The following is a 27,346-nucleotide window of genomic DNA, read 5'->3' as shown; positions in this document are numbered from 1 at the left end:
CAGTCAAAGAAGTATTTGTATGCTTCGTAACGTAGCCTGCTATGTATGAAATGGAGTATATTTCACATATGGCATTACCATTATTAACTTTCACAGGGGATGCATAATTAGCTTTCATCTGAAATTAAAAGGTACCATAGAAATTTGTATGAAACTAGACCTTTATTTTCTTTAATAATATAGCTAATTGGACAAAATTTATGCATAATGTAGAGTTAATTCTCCAGTTTTCAAATATGGTTTAATTTCTCAATATCCTATCTAGGTATTTTTCTGTGCTCCCTATAAGTAAGAAGAGTAGTGTCCCTTGCACAAGGTTTTGACTTCATATCAGGCCAAGAAGAATGTTATAAAATTGCCTGTATTGCTCCTTATGAACAAATAATTACAAATAAGCTCAAAAATGTTCTAGGTTATTAAAGAACAATTTTTTAAATTTCTGCTGCAGTTATCAAGAACATTGGTGACTGGTTTTCATAAAACTAGCATCACCAAAATTGTTGTAAGTTATAATAAGGTCCAGATCCTTCTGTCTTATATATCCTTGTGCATGTGCATGAAAAATTTGGCCAAGATTGAATCATATTAAGTAGAATTTTTGTGCATAAGTAGTAAAAACAGCAAAAATTGAAAACAAAGAAAAACGAAGTTGAAGGTTTCAATGCGTGCTTATTGCATTTGAAGGTGACTGATTTGAATGAAATATTTCCAAAATGCAGACCGGTCACTCCAGAAAAAAACAATGTAAAACTTCAAAATTCTACTGTTGCATAGGTGGTACCATGAAAATTCTTGCAAGCTTCCTCCTCTAGCCAGGCTTCCTTTTCTACAATGCAATGATGAGATTTATATTCAACTGTCTATTTTCCAGAGATTCATTAGATTCTTGTCAGGTCTCTCTGGTTGCCCAGAGTGATCAACTCCCGAGTTGAAAGAATGCCCAACTTCTGTAGAAGCTTTTCAAAGTATTTGTGGCCTTTGTTGCACCAAAATATGTCTATATAAATGGCCACCTCTGCAACAGTGCATGAAGCAAATCTTGTTTTGTAGCACAGCAATCAAATCTTGCTGTTTAGAGACTCAGCCACATCTTGGGGTTTGCCCTGAATACAGCGAAAGAGTAGCTTTTTGCTTGTCAGCCTCTCATAAGTAGGTAGCATAGCCTTCGCTTGAGCACTGGTCAAAAATGAAGACTGAACTTGTGCTGACTCAGCCAAGGCTAGTGCTCGGTTGTCATTACACCAGGGAAGCTCATCATCTGGGCAAAACGTTGTGAGCCTCAACAGTACAGCGTGAATGGAAAAATGAAGCACCTGCAGCTACCATGTCTCATTAATTTTTTGCAGTATTCTGGTTAGAGAAACTTCTTGATTTTTTTTACAGATGAAAATATAATGTTGAAGTGTCATCTTGCAATAGAAATCTGAAAAATAATTTTTTAGAACAAGAATGTGGCTTTTCAACTGACAATTTCCTTCATGTAACTTGTAATAATGTTTTGTTTTTGCTTTTGGAAATATATATACTGCACTAATGACCCTGCAAAGTTGATATACAATAAACAACCCTGCAATAAATTGCCAAGTTTAAGCTTCAACTTTTGATGTCAATGCAAATAAACACACAAGTAGATGTTTTGTCAGGAAGGCGTCGCACGATATGGTTTAATTCCTAATTGGAGTTTTGCAGTTTGTGTGACTAATGATTTCTGGATGTTGGAACAACCCACATGCAGCAAAAATGTCTTCTCCATTAGATTATTCAACAAGAAATGGTACTAGAGATTTTCACTTGTTCTTTTGTTGTTTGAGTTTACAAATTGTAAGTTAAACCTATTAGCTTTTTTTATTTGGCCCTCAGTTGGGCCAGTGTGCTTCTAAGGCTAGTGCACAATACCCATTATGATGGTAGCAACTAAAAAGCTAGTAGATGCAAAGCGCCCAGCTCCCATTGTTTGTCAAAGGTATAGTATACTGCTATGTTGGCTAGCCATTCAGCTGAACTTGGTTTTTGCCTGAATGTTTTCTAAAAGCAATCTGCTTGTGAGCAGGCTTCGCTTTATCTATCCAGTATGGCATGTCTTGTGTTCAACTATAAATGTGTCCATTGTATTAAAACTTAGTCTTGTTGCGATTCCACCCTCAGGAAAGCCAATCACTGGGGCTGAGCTCGCTGGCCTGCTTCAAGTGCTTGTAGATGCTGCCAATGAAGGGTCTCTTGCTGATGTAAGTATATTGCTAGTTTCAGTCTTTTTAATGGAATGTCACAGCAACTTCAATCAAGCTATTAATGAAACTGGAAATCTAGAGGAGTGATTTTGCACTGATTACTTTAGCTAATACCCAGTGTCCAGCAGGCAGTTTCAAATGGCAGTAAAGAATTTCCACGACAATGCATTGGTTTACTTTACCCAAAAATGTGACCTAGGGGACCATCTTGGTTACATTTTTCACTCAGCCAAGCACCTATTCATTTCTTCTTCATTGCATAAAAAGCCAGAAGCATCAGAACAGCTTCTATTGAAAAGGTCAACAGTTCTTTGAAGTGGAACAATTCCTAAACTCCAAATATGTGGCAGTCTACAGAAATGCTCTTCACCAGCTCATGCCATTGGTGGCATGAGTGTGTGACATTGTGTAGAAAAAATGCAGAGATATGTGGTGTGTGTGTGTGTGTGTTTTATATTTCAAGTGTTCTTACGCATAGCTATCTGGCTTTGTTGCTGCTTTTTTGTGCTCCCATTTCTTTTTCTCTGCAACAGCTTTATTGTAACTTTTCTGTCCCTTCTCTCGTTTGCTTCAGTTATTTTTTATCTAGCGTTGCAGCTGCATTAGAGAAAGCAGTCATGTCGTTGATTACGACATTGTGAGAAATATTTCGCTGTTGTTTAGCCTTGGCTTACCCAGTGGTAAGTCGGTGCAATCCTGTGTGAACTGAAAAGTGAGACAGTTACAGTGCTCGTGGTTTCCTTTCCTTTCTCTTCCTATTTGCCATAAATTACTGCTATAGCTAGAGTAAACTTTCTGTTAATTCTTTTCGTACTTTATAGGTCCCCTGACATAATTTTGACAGTAAATTGCTTTCCACGTTCCTTTTTGCTCGTTCTGAGCTGCGCTACAAGCCTAAAAAAGTCCCTTCCCTTGTTTGTCCTCTAGGATGGTGTATTATACCGCCGCAATGTTCACCCTGATGGTCCTGCCCTACTCCTTGTCATTCCTAAGCACCCCCGATCATTAGTTCTCCACAAACTCTTCATGACTTACCTATTGCCGGTCACCTCAGCGTCTCCTGCACTTATGGCCGGGTTCGCCGGTGCTTCTTTTGGCCAGACCTTGTCCACTCCGCATGGAAATACATTGCGGCATGTCAGAAATGCCAGCTCTGAAGAACACCATCGACGCTCCCTGCCAGGTGCCTTCAACAGCTTGATATCCCGTCGGAGCCGTTCTTTCGCGTTGGCTTGGACTTACTTGACACTTTCTCTCTATCAACGTCTGGCAACAAGTGGGTCGCTGTGGCTACAGATTATGCCCCGCGTTACACAATTCCCAGAGCGCTCCCAACAAGCTGCGCCACAGATGTCGCTGATTTTCTCTTGCACTTAAAAGGATTGTTTCTATGGTCCCAAGGTAAATTCAAAAAGAATTATGCAAATTGACACATGCAAACGAAAGTCTTGTTCAACCTTGAAACCTAAAAGAAAAGCATTCTCTTCGACGTTTCACTGACCCAGTGGCACCTTATGCTGCTATCAGTGGGAGCAGCGCTTTCATAAATGTGTACTGGAATGTTACCGTATTTACCCGCGTATAACCCGCCCCTGCGTATAACCCGCACCCCTAACTTTGAACTCGGCGGAAAAAAAAAAAAAAAACTCGCGTATAACCCGCAGGTTTACCTGAAAAAAAAAAATGAGCGCTAGAAAGATGCAACTCACACTCAGTGATCATTTCGTTTTCAGAACATTTATTCAAACGACCGCCACCACGTCACTGGTTATCCGATTCTTAATCGTCGCCGCTCTCACTACTGCCATCCGAGGCTTCATCGCCACTCTCAAAGACGTAGTCGTCCTCGGAACCATCCAGACTATTACTGATCGCACATTTTTTAAAGCTTTTGCGCACCAAATCGGCCGGTATCGCTTTCCACGCATCCACGATCCACTGGCACAGCAATGGAATATCAGGCCTTCGCACGCGTCCCGTCGGTGTGAGGGCGTAAATGCCGTCGGCCATCCACTGGGCATACAGCCGCTTCACGTGTGCCTTGAACGGCTTGTTCAGGCACACGTCGAGTGGCTGTAGCATGGACGTCATGCCGCCAGGTATTATGACGAGGTCGGTGCTGGTCTCGGCAAGGCGAGCCTTCACCGCATCAGTGCAGTGGCCTCTGAAGGAATCTAGTACGAGCATCGACCGGCGTGCCAGCAAGGCACCTGGTCTTCGCTCCCAGATTACTCGAAGCCAGTCACCGACTAGGCCACTGTTCATCCACGAATTTTCTTCCGCACGCACAACGATTCCTGGGGGCAGTGGAATGCCAGGTAGCGTCTTGCGTTTGAAAATCACATACGGGCGCAGTTTCGTGCCGTCAGCCAAAGCGCATAGCATGACTGTGCAGCGCAGCTTGGCATTTCCGCCGGTCAGCACGCTGACTGATTTGGAGCCCTTTTTTTCCATGGTCGTGCAGTGGCGTAGCAACAGGGGGGGCCGGGGGGCCGTGGGCCCCGGGTGCAAGGGGCCAGTGAGCGGGGGGGGGGGGGGGGTGTCATATATGTCTGAAGACACCCCTCCTTCCGCCGGCTACACCCGGGGAGGGGGTGATAGAAGACCTATGGGCCCCGGGTGCCAGACGACCTAGCTACGCCACTGTGGTCGTGTCCATCGGCATCTCAAAGTACACAGGTGTTTGATCAGCATTTCCCACCTGAGACAGCAAATAGCTGTGCTCCTTCCGAAGTGCGATCACATATCGTTGAAAGTTCAACAACTTTTCCTCGTAGGCTTCAGGAAGCCGCTGGCACATGGTTGTTCGCCGCCGCATAGAAAATCCATGTCTTCGCATGAAGCGCTGAAGCCATCCACGGCTTGCACGAAACTCACGTGGAATGTTCAATTCCCGGGCCAACTTCAGGGCTTCCATTTGCGCCATCTCAGTCGAAACAGCGTGGCCACGACTTCTCTGCTCCTCAATGAACTTCGCAAGCTGCGTCTCGAGGTGGGGGTACGCGCCAGTCTTCGGACCCCGAAACGCTCGCCTGTTCCAGTTCGTTGCTTAGAGACTCTCTTTTTTCTTCCTCCAGTCGCGAATGCACGACTCGTCGACGTCATGCTGTCTTGCAGCAGCTCTGTTGCCGATTTCTTCGGCAGCGGCTATAATCTTTAGCTTCTCTTTCGCTGTGAAACACTGCCGTCGAGTCGCACTCATGATGCCAAAACAAAGCAGGCAAACAGTGCAAACTGGGGTAAGTACACTAAACAGCGCCTAACGCGAGGCTCAACAATGCTGGCCTTTCGTTGGCCCTTCATCGGCTTGACAAGCGTCGATGACGATGGGGATGGCGGACTACACGGGGAGGCTGCCGCACATTGCGGTGAAGCCGACCCCCCCCCCCTCCCAAGGAAAAAATTCGCAGATAACCCGCACCCCCACTTTTTAAACGCGTTTTTTCACATTTTGGTGCGGGTTATACGCGAATAAATACGGTACATATTATGCAAATGATGGATTTGAACACTAAAGACTATTAACAAAGTATATTTACAAAAACAACTGTAGTGCTGGCCAGTTCAGCCGACAGCTCAAGACTCAGGAGCAGTTCGTTTTCTTCTTCGGGGTACCCGCGCTCCTTGTCCAAAAGAAACACGCAGCATGCATGTAGCATTGCATTATCCCCAGCAGCAGAACCACAGTCCCGGTGCATCGAACGATCACATTGACAGGAGAGTTATAGGGTTTGAGACATAGCATTGAAATGACGGCATTCACCACATTATAGGGGCCGAGGTTAGGTCCACTACAACAATGTGTGAGTCAGCGAGCGAAAGACCTGAGAACTGTTCGGACTGATGGAAGGAGCCAAAGAAGCTCTTTTTTTATTCTTCCATTTTCTTCTAATCTCGTAATTCGCAGCATGAGGCACAAGACACACGTGCTGAAGCACGCATTGTAAAAAATGAGGCCAAGGAGGATGATGATGGCTGCCAGAGGCATCAAGTGCATATTCGCTGGCCTCTGTTGTGGTGGATTGAAGGAATGTGTCCAATGGCAAAATTGTTTCTCAGTCGAACAATCGAAAAAAACTTCGAATAACTGGCAGTGTCGTGGCGCGAAGAATTATATGCAGATGTGACATAGGGTAGAGCAAGGCTCCAATCAGTATCTTCGGACGAGACATACTTTGCAAGCATGTCTTTCAGGGTTCGATTCAGACACTCCGTGAGACCATCAGTTTGCGGATGGTAAGGTGTGTCGGCTTGTGCCTGGTTGAGCAGGACTGCAAGATGTCAGCGATGACTTTTGAAAGGAATGTCCGGCCACAGTCAGTGAGCAGTTGGCGTGGAGCTCCATGTAGCAAAATCCTATCCGTGCAAGAGAAAATCAGTGACATCTGTGGCGCAGCTTGTTGGGAGCGCTCTGGGAATTGTGTAACGCGGGGCATAATCTGTAGCCACAGCGACCCACTTGTTGCCAGACGTTGATAGAGAGAAAGTGTCAAGTAAGTCCAAGCCAACGCGAAAGAACGGCTCCGACGGGATATCAAGCTGTTGAAGGCACCTGGCAGGGAGCGTCGATGGTGTTCTTCAGAGCTGGCATTTCTGACATGCCGCAATGTATTTCCATGCGGAGTGGACAAGGTCTGGCCAAAAGAAGCACCGGCGAACCCGGCCATAAGTGCAGGAGATGCTGAGGTGACCGGCAATAGGTAAGTCATGAAGAGTTTGTGGAGAACTAATGATCGGGGGTGCTTAGGAATGACAAGGAGTAGGGCAGGACCATCAGGGTGAACATTGCGGCGGTATAATACACCATCCTAGAGGACAAACAAGGGAAGGGACTTTTTTAGGCTTGTAGCGCAGCTCAGAACGAGCAAAAAGGAACGTGGAAGGGGTAATGAAAAGGAATGGAGAACAGAGTGAGCACGTGATGGATGAATCAGAAGGCAAAGATTACAAGCTATCGATGATGGTATAGAATAAATGGTCACGGCCTATGATGAAACACAACTGTATTTACATTATTTACAGTAATTGGATTGAATGCAGTCCATGACGGACGCTGTCTTTTATTCTACTTTTTTGTCTTCTCCGCCCGTCCGCGTGCCAGACAGTTGGCTTCTTTTCTCTGACTTTTTGAAGAAAGGTAAATATTCAATATCCTCCGCACCCCGGAAAAGCGCACAGTTAGAGTCTGTTAGAGCGAAGAAAGTTCAATTAGGTACAGAAGCTGGACGGGTCGCCGTATTACAGAGCTGTTTGGAAGCTTCACCGAACAGGTTCTGATAGTTTGATCCCATCTTCCATAGTTGTCGTGGGGCATTTTCTTCATAAAGAAGCACAAGATCACCAGCTTTCAGATTGTTCGAAACTTGAACATTGGCATAGTGCGCTGAACGCCTGCTAAGAAGATATTCTCTCCTCCATCTTCTCCAAAAGTGCTCCAGTAACTGATTACGATGAAGCCACTTTCTTGTGACTGCAGAAGATCTTGGCCCTGAAATATCAACATCTTCGTTGTGGTAAGGAAGGCTTGTTAGTCGTTTACCGGTTAAGAAATGAGCCAGAGTAAGTATTTCCATTTTTGCTGGTGACGTTGACAAGTAAGTGAGAGGCCAGGAGTTTATTACCGCATCTACCTGATACGATACCATTGTTAATGCTTCTGGCGTAAGCTTTGTCTTGTCAAGGATCTTCCGGAGGCTGGTTTTCACAGTTATTATCAATCTCTCCCAGAAGCCGCCCCACCATGCAGCTCTTTCTACGATGGACTTCCATGCTATTCTTCTTTCAGAGCAGTAGTCTTGTAGCTCTCCACTGAACAATATACTCTTACCAAGGAGGCGATTTCCTTTGACGCTTTCTTGAAAGCCTGTGTGTTGTCTGTGTATATTACGTCAGACAATCCATGACGCGATACAAATCAACGAAACGTGAGCAGAAAACTTTCTGCTGACAGTCCGGTGGTTAATTCAAGGTGTACTGCTCTTGTGACAGCGCAAGTAAATGACACAATGTAACCCTTCAACTTACTGTCTTTCATGTTGAGAGGTCCAGCAAAATTGATTCCAACCGCTTGAAAGGGATCAGATCGGTGAACTCGTTCACTTGGTAATGGTGCAACAGGTGCGCTGCTGGGGTTTAAGCGTGTCTTCATGCAAGCGTTGCATCCTCGGATGACTTTCTTTACAGTTCCTCTTCCGCTGGGTACCCAAAAATTTCTCTCTAAGCTCGGTAAGGGTATCTTGCAGACCACCGTGGAGTGTTCGCTTATGGCACTCTCTTATGACAAGTTTTGTCAGATGATGAAGCGGAGGCAACAAAATCGGATGTTTAACTTCTGCTTCCTGTGAGAACTGCAGTCGCCCACTTACATGCAACCGTCCTTCCCTGTCGAGAAAAGGATGAAGCTGTAGTTCCTTTTCAAGATGATTCATTTCTTCTGCATAGACATCCTCTTGAGCCACCTTGATCCAATAATTTTCAGCGCCGCTAATGTCTTTGGCTGTGAGCTGTGGTTGGTCCCTGATGCATGTTATTTTGCAGTTTTTGATGAAAGGAAATACCCACGCTGGTATTCATAATACTCTTGTGAGGCTTGAGTAACGTTCAAGGTCCATAATAGGCAACAACGTTCTTGCATGTAAAACTTGTACAACGACTTTTGCTTCCGTTAAGTCTATATCATTACTATGTAATTCTGCCTCAAGGGTGTGCATGTGCCATGCATCTTCCATTTCTGTCAACCATGCTGGTCTTTTCCACCACACTGCGTTTGTCTTGAGAAACTGCCGCTGAACTCCACGTGTAAGGCAATCCGCAGGATTATCAGTCCCAGGACAATGTCGCCATTGGCTCTTGTCGGAACAGCCTTGAATTTCAGCCACCCTATTCTCGACGAATGGCTTCCATTTCTTCGGAGACCCTTTTATCCAATGCAGTGGGACCTTGGAATCCATCCAAAGGAATGTTTCAGCACTACTCAAGGGCAGTCTTCAGAAATTTCGCTAACCTTGCTCCGAGCAAAGCGCCAAGTAGCTCCAGTCTTGGCAAAGTCACTTTTTGCATAGGCGCCGCTCATGACTTCGCCATTAATAGGTGGCTATGAGCACAATTCTCTTGGTCAAGGAATTTCAAATATGCACAAGTTCCATATGCCCTCTGACTTGCATCACAAAATATATGAAGCTGCATGGAGTGACTTTCGAGCCTAGTCTTAACCCAACGTGGGATAGTTGAAGTAAGGTGCTGCAGATTTGAGCTCCAATTTTGCCACTGTAAAGCAAGGTCCAAAGGCAAATCTGCGTCCCAATCTGCCTGTCTCTGCCACAATTCCTGAAACAATATCTTGGCTTGAATGCTGAAGGGCGCAATCATTCCGAGCGGGTCAAATATCATTGACGCTGCTTGCAGAACATTTATCTTACATGGCTTTTGATCTTTTTCCAAGAAGCATAACGCCGACTTTGCAGCTACTGTCATCTTGTCTGTTAGAGGATCCCACAAGAGTCTCAATATCTTGACAGCTCCTGATGGGGTGCTACCTCCTTCAGCTGTGGAAATATTTCTCAGCAGTTTTGAATTTGATTACCATTTTCTTAGTCGCATTCCAGCGTCTTCAGTTATAGCATTTGATTCTCTGTATACTTTTTGCGCTGAATCCTCACTATCGGCTGCTATAAGAAGGTCATCAACATAGAAAGAAGCAGCAAGCAACTTGGCCGTTTCTTCTGTTTGATCCTTTACTCCCTTCAGGAGGTGATGGAGTATGGCATTGAGTAGGAAGGGGCTTGCTACTGTTCCAAAAGGCACCCTTGTCATGTGTCATTTCTCTATTTTAGGATCGGGTTTTCTCTTAGAGAGTATATCCTTGAACCATAGGAATCTCAACGCATCTTTGTCTTCCATTTTTACGCTAATCTGGAGAAAGGCTTTCTCAATGTCAACCGTCAGAGCAATACGGTTCTTACGAAAATGTATGAGAAGAGCAACCAAGTCGGTTAGCAGCTTAGGTCCTTTCTCAAGACGGTCATTGAGGGACGATGAATCAGGATCGTGAGCGGATGCATCAAAAACTACTCGTACTCGAGTCGTCGCGTTGCTTCGCACAACAGCGTGATGCGGCATGTAGTAGAGCTTAGAGGGTTGCGCATCAATTTTGCCAGGTACTCTCTCGATGTGACCTAGATTGTTCATTTTCTTTTCGAAACACATCAGTCGCTTCCCTGCTTGCAATCGGTTATCTTCTAGTTGTCCGCAGCTTTCTTTGGTAGCGACCTTTGACGAAGGCGATATCGTGTTCAAATTTTTCTAGCACCATATTAGGTTCTTTATTTTCCACTGTTGTCGACTGGCACAATCCTGATGCTCTCTAACTCCCAGAACCTCTGAAGAAGATTGTCGATAGAGTTGGTAGAGTCACTTACTCGCAATACGCATGCGTTGAGTGCTGCTTCCAAAGAGGTGTTAAACGAAAGTAGTCCTTGTAACGTCCATCCAAATGCAGAACCCAGCTTCACCAAGTCTGCCTGGCCATGGTATCGTTTCATTTCTCTGGACATGAATTGCCATAGCTGGTCAGCACCAATTGAAAGGCTAATACCAGGAACAGCAGCCATGCCCGGTAACAAGAGCTCATCTGCAAGAAGGTGTTCGTCACTTTCAGCGGTTCTTACAAAGTCATGCTCGAGTGGTACTTGAACAGCATCCTTACAGACGAACGGTACTTCAATGACCTGTACCAGGTACTTCTGATTGTCATACTGGCTGCGAAGTTTTAGTTCGACAAGGCGATGTTGTACGGTAACTGAGCTTGTCTGTCCAAAAATATTTAGCTGTAAATTAACAGATCCAAGTTCTTTCAAGCCAAGTGTCTTAGGTACGTCTTCACGAATGAAATTGCACTGACTTCCGCTCTCTACATTTCCATGAATGTAGGCCCTTTGCTTTTTTCCGATGATCCATGCCCGAAATGTCTGCAATAAAACTTCAACATCCACATACGAACGAGAGTTGGTATGAAGACTGTTCGCATTTACGGGACTTTCTTGTTCTGTCTTCTTAGGTTTCCACTTAGTATCGCACATTGAGGAGACGTGTCTTCCTATGCATGTTCCACACTTGACTTTTCAATAACAGTCTTTGGCAAGATGTCCTCTCACAATGCATAACATCGGTTCTCTGTAGCCAATTTCTTCAGCTTTTCTTCGTGGTTGACGCTGCTGTCACATACTGAAGTTGAGTGCTTTGAAGACCCACAGAAGAGAAAGTCCTTATGTCTAACTTTCGAGGAAGACTGCAGGACAGCTGCTGTTGGTAAGGTGCAGTGCAAGTTTCTTCTATCCCGGCGTTAAGCTTGTACAAGTCCATATTATTGGCTTGTAGTCGTTCGATCAAAGATGAAATCTTTGCACTGTCAGCATTTTCAATCATGGCTTTCGCTTCATTAATGAGACGCGTATTCATCTGGCGTTGCACCGTTTGCTTGTCTTTGAGGACTTTGAGGCGGTTCATCTTGTGTTTCAACAATGTGTGACCTCGCTCACCTTCTCGGATGGACACTGAGTAGGTGTCTTAGCACAGCGAAGGGTAACGGCAGATGGTCCAGTCAGGTCGTACCGTCTGGCTTTCGGAGGAGGTTTCTGCTGTCCTTACGACGTGCTGTCTTCGCTTTCAAAGTTCCCTATGAGCACTCCAGGCATGTAGAGTCCCAGCGAGTACTACCAGCAGGTTTCGGCACCAGGTTATAAAATAAATGGTCACGGCCTATGATGAAACACAACTGTGTTTACATTATTTGCAGTAATTAGATCGAATGCAATCCATGACGGACACTATCTTTTCTTCTACCTTTTTATCTTCTCCATGCGTCCGTGCTGTCGCATGCCATGCAGTTGGCTTCTTTCTCTCTAGCTCTTCGAAGAAAGGTAAATATTCAATAGATGGTGCGCAAGGTGGCATCACAGCATTGCTCATTGGAGATGTTGAGCAGTTGTGAAACAGCAAACGCAAGCGTCGGTGTCGGTGTTTGTAATGGCGGGTGTTTAATCCACTGGATAACATGATAAACAGTCTGCGTATTGATGTAGGTGGCCCGACTTGTACACTTCTGTATAGGAATATTCTTATAGCCACAGAGCCCTGTGACCAAGCCATCCGGTAGGATTCTTGAGTGAAGAAAGTCAGCAGAGTGCGTGATGGTTCGTGATTACTGAGAAGTGCGTGCCATACAAATACGGGCAGAATTTAGAAACCACCCAGACGAGAGCCAGGCATTCGAGTTCTGTAATTGAACAGTTGCGCTCCACTGCTGTGAGGAGGCAGCTAACATAGGCGATAACGTGATCTTGTCCTCGTTGATGTTGGGCTAAGATGGCTCCAATCCCGTGACCACTGGCATTGGTAGAGGCTTCTATAGAAAAGGACACGTCAAACTGGGCCAGTATAGGTAGCGTGGTGAGAATGGTGGTGAAGTGGGCAAAAGTGGCAACTTGAGTGGGACCGCATGTAAACAGTACATTATTCTTCAGAAGATCAATAAGTGGTCGGACAGTTGCTGCGAAATCTTTTATGAACCTTCGAAAGTAGGAGTGCAGTCCTGCAAAATTTTGCAGGTCTTTGACAGACTGAGGTACAGGAAAAGAAATGACAGGCACAAATTTTCTCCGGGTCTTATTGAATACCGGAAGTGTTGACAAGGTGGCCCAGAACTGTAATCTGCCACGCTATAATCTGCCAGCAACCAAATTGCACTTCGATGAATTCAGTTGGAGTCGAGCCTTGTGGCGACAATTGCAAACACAAACATTCCCCAGTCCGGTGCGATTGCAGCACATTTTCCCCGCGCAATACCCGAATGCTCTTTGCAAATTATGTCAGGACACTAGAGCGACGCTGTCACACATGTTGTGGGAGTGTCGGGTTACATCAGCTACAATGGCAGTAGCTCCGGAGGCTCTTGCGTCGAAGTGGGCCGCTGCTCTGCGCAGCTCCAACCTCAAGACACAAGAGTGGGCTGTCCAGCAAGCGCGAGAGGCGGCGACGAGGCAAGGCCTCGAAGTCCCCTCATGGGAGACCTGAGCCCGGGTCATCAAATTTGCCGGATTCAGAATAAAGTTGTTTCCATCCATCCATCCGTCGAGCCTTGCAGAAGACTTGAAGAATAGCTGATAAGTGCTCAAGGTGTGTCTCAAAAATGTACTGGAAAGTAAGAGAACGTCATCTAGGTAGTAAAGGCATGTTGACCATTTGAACCCTTGAAGCAAAGAGTCTTGCTTTGGGGTATGCCTTGCGGCAGAACTTCCTTAGTCAGGCCAAATTTGACAATTGGGAGGCATGTCTGGTTATCAGCAACAATTACAATGAAGTGGGGCACAGTGATATGCACATCAAAAGGACATCAGGAACAGGCATGACGACGTAATCACCATCGAGCACAGGGAAAGATGATCGCAAGTCAACGAAAGTCAAGGCTTTAGGCGGCAGGCAAACGAAAGTGATCCTACTAAAGTTGTTCGGGAGTTCGGTATGAACATGCGGGAGAAGAGGAAGTTCGAGGCAAAGGGTACCGGCAGAACAGTCGATCAGAGTGTCATCCGCAGAAACGTCAGAGGTAGGAGACAGATGACAAGGTTAGTAGCGACGAGAAACAGCATATGGTTGAGGAGAGGGGCTAAAGTACATAGTTCAAATGTGGAGACGTTCAGGAGGTGCAGCAGTAGCAAGCTACATGGCCAATTCGGTGGCAACAAAAACAGATCAGCTTGTCGTAGGGAGTTCTCCGCCCAGCGGGGTTGCGAAATCTGAGAGGAGAATACAGGTCAGTGCGAGGCACAGCTGTCGGTGCTGGTCTGGCATCGGATCGGGAGACAGAGCAAGCAGCAGGAAAACCGAAATTGGCAAATTCTTGCCGCACAACTACATGAATGAGGGAGATCACTGGTGCTGATTGGTCAGTGGTGGGGTCAAGTGGGCATGGATGGAACGGGGCTGGACTTGCAGCTTCGAGCTCACAGTGAGTGATATGCGTCACATTGTCTTTGAAGGGGGTTGCAGTGGCAAGGTCAATGCAGGATGACGTCGCAGCCGTGTTTGGGAGACGGGAGAGCGGTGGAATGGGGGGGGGATGCAGCAGCATTCCTTGACAATGACGTCAATGGTGAAAACGTTGTTGGCCAGCAAGTTGAAAGTGTTGTCCGCGATCCTTTTTAGGACGTAGCCTACTTCGTCAACCTTAGCCATTTTCTCATCAATTTTCCTACAAGGACAGAGCACACGTCGTATGTATAAGACATACGATTCAGTGGCAGACTACACTATGATAGCAAGCTGGCGACCGGTTGGGTTTCCAAAGAGGTTGCAGAGCTTGTCCTTGAAGGCATCCTGGCATGACAGCTCATCCTCATGAGTCCGGAACCAGAGATGCGGTGTTCCGCCCAAGTAGAATGTTACATTTGCAAGCCCCACAGGGACGTCTTTGTCAGCAGGCATTTGGTGTGTTGCGACACCACAGACCTGAGCACATGAGGGTTGGACCCTCCCGCGTTTACCCGTATGTGGCTTATACCCCTGTCACACTGGGCGTTTTAATGTCATTCGAATCGAATGGCATTAACATCGAATGACATTATTCGGCTCCTACACAGCGATGATTAATGTCATCAGCACCGAACGACTTCCGCAATTGAATGAGTTCGAGAAACTCATTCGGCTTCGTACTCGGAGCGAATGTGTACTCTCAACCCCAGAAACAATGCAAAACAGGACAGAGCATTTGCAAATTGAAAGCCGTATTCGTAAAAAAATAACTTTTGCGTATTTTAATGGACTTGTTACTTTTAAGAGACAAAATCTGTACTGCAGGCTGTTGCAAAATGTTGTTACTCTCCAGCTCAATAGCGTCTGGCCGCTGCCCATGCCACCGCCACTCTGCTTGTCAGCAATGTTGTAAACACTCGGACGCCTGGTGTCACATTTTGGTTAATCAGGCATCGGCAAGCACTTTATATGCACTTATGCAAGCACTTTATACCTACCTTGTTCTACTTTAGTCACCACATTTTTTTGGAATGATCGCCATTGATATCACCACCAAATAACACTAATTTTTCAAGTGTAGCACTTCTGCAGGTGAATGACACTCGTTGCACCGAATGGCATTCGATTCAAATGACATTAAAATGCCCAGTGTGACAGAGGTATTAGCCGTGTCTGGGGAAAAGGGGATTCTGGGGGTTGGAGCCGATACCGGGTGTGTGGACCTTTAAGGCCCCCTGATGCAGGCAACACACCTCTTCGGCCTCTGCTTCACATAGACGGCCTCCAGACTGACCCAGCTGGAGGAAATCAGCATTCGCCTTTTACTGTCTTCCGCTTCAGTCTTCATCTTTCTCTCTTACTTTCAACCTTTCCTGTCTCCACTTCTTTTCTCTTCAGAGTTTCCTGACGGCAAGGGTTAACCTGTGTAGTTATCCAACCTTGGGTTACATTATACTAGGTTATAGCGGCAATGCATGGCTGGCATTTTCAGGTATTCTTCTAACTAGTAGTGTTCCCTTGTGGCCACCATCGCCATCGAATTGAACAAGATTTACATGGCAAACGCTTTTCCCCATTTCCAAGATCGCCCCCTAAAATGAGGCCGCACCGAAGCAGGTTTCCAGTTCTTTTTGAAACCAAACGAAGACACATTTCCAAAGTGTCATGTTCTTCACAGTGAAGGCAACGCAACTGTAAGAAAACTGTCACCATTCCTAGTTTCTAAACGCGTAGCAAACACGATTGGACCTGGCTACCAAGCCTCAAAGATAGCTAGCGGATACCTTCTCCTTGAACTCACCAGTATTGGGGACATTAAAGTGACAATCTCTCCACATCGCTCACTCAACACAAGCAGGGGAGTTATATCAGAAGAAGACTTCCTGAACCTGTGTGAAGAAGAGCTCCTCGAAGGATTCTAGGGATTCCAGGATCAAAACGTAATTAAGGCACAAAGAATAACATTTCGACGAAATGACCAACAAATCCCCACAAAACACGTGATACATTTGGAACCTGTACTGTGCCCAGTTCACTTGACACAACATATTTAAAATCAATGTCGAACCATACATGCCGAACCCAAGGTGGTGTTTCAAGTGCCGGAGGCTGGGACATGCATCACAATCATGCAGAGGCAAAAAACATGTGTGAAGTGTAGTGCCAATGACTGCTAATACATAATAACTGCAATGCTCCTGCACAATGTGTCCATTGCAACGGAAACCATCCAGCTTGCTCACGGAGCTGCCTTTGCTGGAAGAAAGAAAAAGAAATCATCGCAATCACTGTAAAAGAAACGATATTTTATGAAGCGAGGAAAAGGCTAGAGCACTTACCTCAAGTAAGCTATGCCAGTGCAGCGCAGCAGGGGGCACACCAGTTTCCGGAGTCTACAGAGTTCGCGCATGGTGTCCCTGTAGAAACTCCATCGGCCCCCTTGGTGGCAGCAGCCAGTGCTGCTCCATCAACATTGAAGATGGGCCGGCAGACTGCAGTGTCACAGGGCCCAAAGTTGAACAGAACTCTACGACCCGAGACATGCCTCCTGGTGCCTGGTTCTCGGTCATCCAGTGCCTTGGAGAAGGCGATGAAGGTCGACCCAAAAACCCCGGCGTCATCAATGCCGAAAGATCCGCACTGCCTGGAGTGCGCCAAGGACAAACTTCTTGTAACTGTGCCGAAAAAGGAACAGGTAACCTGAATGGTTGCTGCCCTTGATAAGAGTAACCATTTTCCTACAACTTCATCATCTTTGCTCACACTTAAGTAAATATTTTCAATTCTATTAAAGTGGGTTTCATCATTCATTGGAATTGCAGAGGCCTGATCCACAATCGAGGTGATGTCAAAGACATAATGAATACAGTATTACCAGTAGTATTTGGCCTTCAAGGAATAAACTTAGGCCCCAAAAATACATATTTCTTAAAGGTTTTACTGTTGCACGAAAAAACCGTGAACACACCAGCCATCTATCTGGAGGAGTCGCTATTGTTGTGCAAGACGGCATCCCCACATGGAATGTTCTGTTAAATACCCCATACGAGGTGGTAGCTGTCACCGTTTTATGATATAAATAAAACTGTCACCATCTGTTCACTGTACATTCCACCTCATACCCATTTCACTACCCGAGACCTGGAAATTTTAACAGATGGCTTGCCGGAGCCTTTTGTTTTAGTAGGTGATTTTAATGCTCATTGCACTGTCATGAGTCACCAGTAAGACCTGTATGATAATGTGAAAAAGACGAAGATGCAAGTCGACAAAACAAAGAATGGACCCACAAGTGAGAAGCACATGAAGTGCGAGAAAAAAGAAGAAATCAAGAAAAAGGAGACGCAGGCGGAGATGAGCTGGCATTGCTGACGGGGTCGAGAAGCAAGACAGTGGCATCTCCAGCTGTGCTCTGGAAACGGGAGGCAGCAGCTTCGGGGACCACAGACCAGAGAGGGGACGTTCGTGAGTTGGCCCACGACAACTCCAGCTCCTGAGCCTCGACTGCGTCACCGTGGCTGTGTTCCGCGGCTCCGGTCCAACCCCATGCTGCCGTAACCGGTTGCTATCCCATGCCACGAAGGCAACCACCTGGCCATGTCAGCGGCACAACGGCCAACTGGCCCAGACTGCGTCCTGTGCCACGCGGGTCTCTGCGGAAGACCACAACCTCATTGCTCTCTTCAGAGGTCGACGTCCACACTGCGTCGGAACCACGCAGGCCAACGTCCTTTGCCATGCTAGGCCGGAGTCCGACACGACTGGTGACGGTCAGAACATTCGTTTGCTCACGACGTCGCATTCGTTAGTCGAGCGGAGGAACAATATGTAGTTGAGGGCTTGTTTGTTTTTATGTGTATAGCTAGTGTTTGGAGTGTCTCGTGAGTGTATAGTGTTTATAGTGTGTTAGGGTAGTTTGCTGTTGGTTTGTCTTTTTTATTTTTAGATAAATTTTTTAAAACATATCTTAATTGTGTCTCTCTATTTCTGGAGCGCTGAAATTAGTGACAATTGGCGAGCCTGCCAGGATTGATTTTTCCTGCCCCATCACTAATATTTTTGGGGATCCGGAAATGGATGGGGGTAAGACTCTAGCCTTAGTGAAAGAGTTGGATTTTTCGAAGGATAAAGCCTCGAAATTTATTGAGAAACAGAGAGATCTTCCAAAAGGAATGCAAGGCCGAATGTGCGAATGCACGGGAAGTGCATGCTAGGGATAAGGAAATTTTAGAACTCAAACTGAGATTGGCACAAGTGATGGAGTGTCACCGTAATGATGAGAGTTTGGCTTCAGTGTCCTCCGGCTACAGTCTCCAAATGCCAACAAAATCTGTCCGTGTAAGCTAATGGCACGATACGATGAAAAGCATGACGACTTCGATGCATACTTGCACCGGTTCGAAAGGATAGCCCTCGGACAGGGCTGGAACTGGAGCGAATGGGCCACAGCCCTAAGTCTTTGCCTGGTAGGCAAGGCACTGAGTGTCTTTAGGAGGATGACTGCCTCCGACTCCCTAGACTATGGCAAGGTTAAGAAGGCACTACTACAAAGATTACAACTTCAAGCAGAAGGTTTTTGCGAGCGGCTCCGAAACTGCAAGCCAGAAGACGCAGAAACGGGAAAGCAATTTGCGTGCCTCCTGTCAAATTATTTTGACCCGTGGGTGGGAATGGTTGATGTTGGGAAGACTTATGCGGAGGTTCGTGATTGCATGGTCAGTGAGCAATTCTTAGCTTGCTGTAGCCATAATCTGGGTGTATTCCTAAAAGAGAGAAAGTTGGATTCACTCAATGGTCTAGCCGAACATGCTGATCAATTTTTGGAGGCACAGGTGCTGAGGAACCTAGGAAGAGGACATAGCCAGAGAGAAAGTAGACGAGGCGAAATACGAGCCTCAGGGAACCATGTGCCCCCACCCCAGTTAAGGTGTTTCCTCTGTAATCGTACCGGGCAAAGCGCCGTTAACTGTCACGTAGGGAACAGCCGCTCCCACTAACAAATAGTGTGTCAATTGTGCAATAGAAAGGGACACCGTGCGAATGAGTGTAGGTCTGGCATATCACAAAAAACAGCCTGCTTAATAGGCAAGTGTGGAGAAACCGACTCGCAACCGAACTGTGTAGAGGTAAACCAGGCTCAAGAGAGCCAACAGGTACTGGGAGAAAAGCGGAAAGAGGGAGACCCAAAGGAACAAGCTCTACCTGTCGTAGAGGGAGAGGTTCTTGGACAATGGGTAACGGTGCTGAGAGGTAGTTGCACAAATACAGTTTTAGTAAAGAGGAGCCTGATAGTACGTGACGAAGATCCAACAGGAGTGCTAATGCAAGTTACCTTGGCTGACAACACAGTGACGTACCTACCTGAAGCCTGTATCCAAGTCTCCACGTCGTATTATAGCGGGTGGCTTAAGGCAAAATGCCTTGAAGAGCCATTATACGATCTAATTCTAGGAAATTTATCTGGAGTATGGAGAGTGGATGATTCAGATTGGAGCTGGAAGAGAAGTACAGCTATCGCAGTATGAGAGATGAATGACCGGTGAACAACCACGTCAAGAAGTGAGCAAGCAACAGCTGTACATTAGTAATTCACAGGAAGCGGCAACTGGGGTATGCCGTCCAGTTGTATCATAAGCTGTATGAACTAGAGCCCAAACTTAGAGCAAGGCACCCATGTCAGCCCTGAGGGTACCTGCAATTCAGTGTTTAAGGATCACACCGGCTGATTTCATGGAGGAACAAGACAAGGACGAGTCGGTCAGATCGTGCCACAAGAAGATAGGAGAATTAGTGAAAAGGAAAAGAAGCCGCACTATGTTTGAGTTTGTTATGCACAATGGTCTTTTATATAGAATGAATGAATGAATGTGTGGTGTTTGTTGGCGCAAGGGCCAGGTATGGCCAAAGAGAGCCATGTCCGTGGTGATGAGTTCGCAGTGTCGACGTCCACGCTGCATCAAAACCAGGAGCAGGTACAGCTAAAGACCCTCAATCTCCCAAAGTAGCGCCATTCACTTCCCTCCTCCTCCGCTCGGTGCAGCCTCGACGGTGGCGCCGCCGGTGCTGGGCCTGCCGTAGCAGATGACGACTAACACGCTATGGGAGGAAATCCGCGGAAAAGCTTGTTCGAGCCCTGTGGAACAGTTTTTTCAATAGAGATCTTGCTTCGTCATCCGGTAACTGGCCTTAAAAATGTCGTGTTGGAATTGTGGAAGAAATAGAGAAAAGGACTATTATTCAAGGCGTATTTAAGGCATAAAGTGCGCGCACGTTGAGAGTTAGTGTTGCTGAAACACGACGCAAGCACGCAGTGTACTCAAACAGGTGCGTAATTACCAAACCTTCAGGTTTTGACAGCGTGAAAGTGTGTGTACGTAGTTTCGTAGCTTCATTTACGTACCTGCAGGATACTTTTGTTCGGCCGGCGCGTGAGAGATTCTGACTGTCTGCGGTCAGCAATGCCTGGCAACAGAGCCGCTTTTTTCATTGCAGGTTGCTTTGGGAATTGTGACGATAGATTGTTTTTTTTTTTTTAACAAGTACTACTCCAGGAGGGCACATGTAACGGCTAACGGAGTCCTCTGAAGAGCACGTGACATTACAATAAAGCAGGCGGCGCAGGGAGTCTTCGCATACAAAATTGTACTCTGTACTCTGTACTATATCTTGTACTCCCTTAGCATGCACATGTTTCGGCGAGCCCCATTCAGCCCTGGTTCTAGCTTTGGTGCTCCCGTTGCAGCTTTGGTGCCCTGGGGGCGCCGTCAATAGTACGAAATAATGACACGTTGTTACAACTAGTAAATAAAATATATTGAAGAAATACAATCGCGCCGAGGCGCCAACTTCTAAAGCAGCGCTAGCGCGCCCGCGCGGGAATTACGAAACGCCAACGAGGAATTTACCGGCCCGCGTACGACTCTACAATCAAAGTGCACGTTAAACATCCCCTGGCGATCTAGATAAAGTTATCCGGAGCCATCCACTACGACCTCCATCATCGCTTTAGTCACTTTGGGACATTAAAAACGTTAGTCACCACAAACCAAATCAATACATGCAGGCGTACATTCGAAGGTAAAAGACTGCATCCACAAGTCATAGGGAGCCTTGCAAAAGCGTCGAGAATGTGCTAACTTCTGGTGGAGCTCAAAACACACCCAGAATAAAGTTGCTTCTATGTCACAGACCAGCTGCAGATGTGTGCACTTTCACCGCAAGACGAAACTACATGAAACAAACAGCACATTCGAAAAAAAAGTCAACTTGAACGCGCTAAAAACCACGCAGAGCATGAACACATACTCTTTTTTGAAGCGGAAGTTGTCAACTAAGCTCAAAAGAAGAAGTTGTGAGGAGCCGTGGCACTTACTTCACGAAGCTGTGCGTTCTTTGCCACTTCCTCGAAGTCAACCCGCCCGATCCTGTGAATCTACACTTTTCTTTTTGTGTTGCGGCCGCCGGATGGCAAAGCAAAAAGCTTTTTGCCCTCGCTGTGTCTGCTGTGGCAACCGAAGGCGCAGCAGCATGGCATCGCAATTAAGTTCTCGGCCCTAACACATTCTATTACGCTAACGCATTCTGTCAGTCCGCCTGCCATACTTTCGTCGCGCAGGCCCAATAATGGAAGTCGGAGCGCACTGGAAAGAAAAAATATACAAAAGCGCAGCGCCTGCTCTGCTCTGGAAACAAAAAAATATACAATAGCGTGGCGCCTGCTTCCACGTGACACAGATTGGCCAGTGGGGGAGCAGAGGAGGCTGGGGAGACAGGAGGCGTGGAGGAGGAAGCGCCAGGGTGAGCAAGTGGCGGAAAGATCTAAGAATGGCGCTAATTTTGAAAAATTGAGGGGCTTTAGGGACAGCAGGAGCAGGTACAGAATGAATAATACAATGTAACAAAACATTTTTCCATTTTGTAACAAAACATTTTTCCATTTTGTTACGTTGTTACAGCAATGAAATAGCAACACCAGCAACACTTACGAAAAGATATGACTAGGTAGGACAAATAAATCAAATTATAGGTTGTGAAATATCAAGTACAAGGTTAAATAACTGAAGTACAACAGCGAAGCAGCAACATAGCAAAGGTCACATGAAATATGGCTACGTAGCTCTTTAGTAAGTGCTTCATTTGGCAATTTTGCACAGAGCACTGTCAAGGCTGCTGCATAGTTCCATGGTTTGAGGACAAATTGAATACTTGAAACAATCCAGGTGGCATCTAAACGGTACAATGTTTAAGGGTTTAGTGCATAGAGTTTGATGGTAAAAATTTATAATCAGAGTGATAGGTGCTCGAATTTGTGAAGATGCGTTAACAGTCTTGTGCAGTGTGAGAAGCTACTCACACGTCTATCTCTGCTGCAATGATTCAAGCAACAAATGGTGAGTGCGCAACGAAGGGGAAAAGTTACGGTCATTGCAATTATAGATTAGTGTAATGGCCCTTTTTTTTTATGGATTCAAGCTTAGCAGTATTGCCTGCATGGTGGAGAGACCATACCGTAGAAGCATATTATGGAACGGGTCAAGCTAGAGCCTTACACACCGTTAACTTGCCTTCTTTAGTTGTATCTTTCAGGGTGCGCTTTAAATATTTGAACTTTTGTAGCACTTTCCCACATATATCAATTTGTTTGTGCCATCTAAAATTAGACACGAAAGTAACACTCAGATATGTGAACTCATTAACACTTTTTAATTTGCATGCATTACCATAAGTGAATTTGATAGGCACCGCAGTGACTTACCACTGGGTAAGCCATGACCAAAGAACAACGAAATATTGTTTTGCAACATCGTCATTAGTGCTTTCTCTAATGCTTACTGCTCTCTCTAATGCAGCTAACACTAATCGTCTCATGGCTCCAGCAAATCTGTTACTGCTGTGGCAGTAGCAGCTCATAGGATGCGACACTTTGTTCATGGAGAGGTTACTTAACAAGCTCTAGAGACACTCATTTGTATGCATTTTATAGAACTTCAGACAAAATACTCCTGCCTGGAATTTTACACTGCATCAAAATCATATGCTGGTGTGCCTTATGCAGCAATCAGTCCATCCTTTTCAGAATACCACGTTCTACATCCTGAAGCAAGCATCTGCATGGCAGAGGCCTATGCAATATTGTTGGCTATGAAACGCGTCAGAAAATTAAATCTACAAAAGGCAGTTGTATTCACAGGCTCCTTAGGTGTTGGGAAATATTTAATATCGCTGCAAAAACACAAAAATTCTGTAATCAATTATATTTATTTGCTTCTATGTACTACTTATGCATCTAACCAACTTGTTATATGCTGGGTGCCTGGGCACAGAGACCTCGAAGGCAATGTGCTTGCAGATGAAATTTCCATCTCTATAGCAACAAAAGCTAGCAACAATTCCAGACCTGTTCCTGCCATGGACCTGTAGTAATTTTTGCTCAATAAACTAAGAAGTTGTTGGCCATGAATGTGAGACATTGAAACATCAAATGAGCTGCATTTAATTAAGCCTCATCTGGGAAATTGGCCACCAGTAACAAAAATATGACAAACCCAGGTAACTTTCTGTGGATTTAGAATAGGCCACACACACGACACATGCTCTTACCTTTTAACCAGTTATAAACCTCCTATTGTAAATGAAGCAGAAACTGAAAAAAAGAAAGCAGTTTCCTTTAGTTTACCGACCGCATATCCAACTACTGCCTGCAAAGCTTCTTGGCAAAGAATAATTTTTTGACGCTAAGGCCATTTTAAACTTTTTACATGATGTAGCACATCCCCTCAATGCAAGATACTGCTGCAATAGTATTCCTTTTGCAGGGCATGTGCCTCCCAGCCCTCTTGTCGAGGGTCCTGGTAAGGCAGTAGTGCTACTGACAATAAAACCTTTTTGTATATTGTAAGGAATTGTTGCATATCTTTCATGTCCATAGCATGCCTTGCATCTTATGTGTCATTATCATAATTAATGACATATATATTTTATGCACTTTGTAGCGGATATTTTTCAAGGCCTCTGTACAGCCATGTTACATCTATCCATATAAATCCACAGTTCATATACCATCGACATCCTATTACCGTGGCCTTGGAGCTCTTTGGCCACATCTGGCCGTTCTGCCAATAAACGCCATTAATCATTATCAATCCATCATTGCCCACGAAAATCGCAGCCCAATAAGCTTTATCAGCATTTCATGAGTGTGCCAGGGAAGCATTACAAGCATTTGAGTTCGTCCAACGCTCATCGCTGTACATGAGTGAACACAATAACATTTCTTTACACAATTTCGTCCAGCAACAAGCGTTGCACGAAGTCGGAGACTTCCAGTAGTCCTCTGGTGCATTCACAGGGTTTGTAAATCTCCTTGAAATCCTCAAAAATTCTTCAATTAAGAAAAGCAGATGCAAGGGCCCTTAAACCTCTTTGAAAATAAATGTGCTCCTTGAATTCCTTGAGAACATGGGGTTGAGGGTGACTTTCGAACATTAAGAAAAACAAACTCCGCATATTGGCTAAGCTATTTACCCTGTCTGTTGGGAAACAATCCTAGATATATGCTTTTGAGATTGCCACTAAATGATTGCAGTGTGGTGTGTCCACAGCCACCAATGACAGGCCTATGTAAATTAACATTGCCATCATAGAAGTAAAAAAATCCACCTCAAGTGACCAAGCTGTGTCATGATTTTGTTGTTTCGCGAGTTGGTTCACATTGCAGCCATCATGGCTCTATTTCCGAACCCTCTAGGCTCTAAAAATGCCTGGTGGAAAGTAAGTTTCAGCCATTTGGCTTTAACATAACAAGTATCTATGGCTGAAGCCAGGCACTATATTAATCATCATGCCAGAAGGTAGTTCATATCATTGCAAGGGGACAGTCTTAGAAATGACCGGCCGAGGTGGCAACGTGCCAGCTATTTCAGCCCGCTGCACGTGCTTCGATCGACCCGCGGTGGCGGCGCCCTTCAGAGAACGAGTGAGGACGACAACCACGTTTGGAGGATCGATGACGACAGCAGGGTTGGCCACGTTTGGCGCCCCGTGCATTGTTGGTTAATTTGCCGAGTCGTCATGGTCTCTCTGCGGCAGGGGGAGCCTCCCTGGCAAAAGGGTGCTTTGCGGTACGGGGGCCCCAGGATTCGTCACAGTCTGCTGACACACATGGCGACTACAGGAAAAAGGCAGCTCTGGAATTTAGCGGCGCGGGCTGGGGTCGGGCGTGACCACCTGACTACGGGGATGCAAGACAATAGATACCACGACGACTGCGCTGCAAAGGTCGTCTACCTTTGGAGAGAGCACTGAAACCTGTGCTTCACGTGTGTGTGAGCCCTCCTCCTCCAAAAGGCCGGGTAGTTTACGATGACGTCGAACGGAGTGCTTATAAGCAGCGGTTGTCGGCTGCTAGAGTGTGCTCGTCATCGTGCTCTGTGCTCGTCAATATACTCGTGGGCTGTGTGCTCGTTTGCTGTGCGCATCGTCTTGCAGGCTCCATTTGGGAGTCACGCTAGACTGTGTAAATGTATCCCATGTTCAAATGTAAATAATGTAAATTAAACCCTGTTCACCTAGTTCCTCCCAAGTTCCTCTCTACGACCTTCAACTCCTACAAATGGTGGCAGCGACGAGATTGTCCGACAGCTCCTACAACTGTATGCCAGCGGTGGGATCGTCCGACGACTCTAGTAACAGTCAACGTTGAAAAGCCACCTGAAGAGCTTGAAGCCAACTCGTACTCAGCAGCTAAAGGAGCTTTCATTATTTTTCAGTGTGTATACAAATAAGGTTTGTTTCCCCCCCTTGAATTTTGCCCTTCGGCATCCTTGAAATCTTTTAATTGTGCTTGAATTTGAAGCCGAATGTTAGCTACAAATACTGCATTCATAAAGCACTGCTAAGCAGAGCAATAGCCAAGGACATTAGAGCAGGGGTACATTTTGTAAAGATCCATTTCATTTTACATTCCTTCATTTGTCGTGCTGAGAGGACTTTCTTGATGGAAACTGTGATGTAGCTTCATCTGAGCCAATGTCAAAGGATGCAAAGAGTGGAAAACAAACGAATCGTCATAAAATATGGTCCCAGGCTGCAAAAAAACTCCTTTTTAGATATCAAAGGGAAGACTTGATGTCGTCTTTTTACGACAGAGCGAACCTGCCTTTAGTGAAATTAGAAAGGAAACAGCAAAGGATGAGTCTCTTTTACTGCATCATAATTGAACTTGTACTAGTAAACAAGCATTGCTTTACAGTTAAACCTCAATATAAAATGAAATTGGTAAAATCTGCAATTCGCTTCGTTTTGTCAAAATTTCATTATATTGAAATTTGACCTTTTATACAAATAATTACAGTCACCGGTGGATTTTTCTTGCACTGAAGGGGCTACAAAATGTTTAGAATGTTTGGACAATTGGGAAAAGCAAATTTCAATGAGAAAAAAAAATCATTTTATTGAATTTGAGACTCTGCAATGAAAGGTACGGTTTCAGATGATATCTTCACATAGGCGATCAAAGTGAAGCCATCTACAGCGCTCGCTCTGCCCCCACGGCTGATACTGTCCTTCATAGTGGGACGACCTTATCATGAAAAATCCTGGCAGCTGGGAGTGAATGCTTCATCTGCCTCTCGCTTCAATGGGTCTCAAACTCAAAATTACGCAACCTCCAGTACCAAACATGTGGAAAGACGGCACACATTGATGCTACACCATCTCTGCATGACCACTCTTTTCATATGCGGCAGATTTTCTCTAAAACCATTAACTGGCTGCGTATGCGCTCAGTTGCGCTGACAGTCATCCGCAATAGAAAAAAAAGACACGTGCCAACCTGGCCCCAGTTTCTCCCGCGCACTTTATCACGTTACTGTGATCTTGCTCCCCTCCTCCCATTTCCTCTTGCTCGTGCAGGAAGACAGTGCTCCTCAAGCCACCATCCTTCTCGGTCGATCCTCACACGCTGTCACTTGCACCCAAAGCATGCAGCACACGAAGCAGAATAGGTTCTTATTCCTCTTGGGCTCTATACAGAACATGACGCTGCTCCACTTCGGCAATCACTCTTGTTCGCCCGGCGCATGATTTGAGAG

General features: G+C 45.7%; 1 protein-coding gene across 2 annotated transcripts in view; it reads left to right on the top strand.

Moving 5' to 3' along the window:
* LOC142580196 (uncharacterized) overlaps positions 1 to 27,346 on the top strand; it is a 215,653-nt gene that overhangs the window by 86,276 nt on the left and 102,031 nt on the right. For both annotated transcript variants that reach the window (XM_075691081.1, XM_075691079.1), the window contains one exon: positions 2,146 to 2,225. In XM_075691081.1, the coding sequence (XP_075547196.1) occupies positions 2,146 to 2,225 (80 nt within the window). The remainder of the gene's footprint in view (positions 1 to 2,145; positions 2,226 to 27,346) is intronic.

Source organism: Dermacentor variabilis, chromosome 1 (genome assembly GCF_050947875.1).
Source record: "Dermacentor variabilis isolate Ectoservices chromosome 1, ASM5094787v1, whole genome shotgun sequence".
Classification (NCBI taxonomy): domain Eukaryota; kingdom Metazoa; phylum Arthropoda; class Arachnida; order Ixodida; family Ixodidae; genus Dermacentor; species Dermacentor variabilis.
The sequence above is the reverse complement of the archived record's forward strand: the minus strand, read 5'-3'. Positions and strand labels throughout refer to the sequence as shown.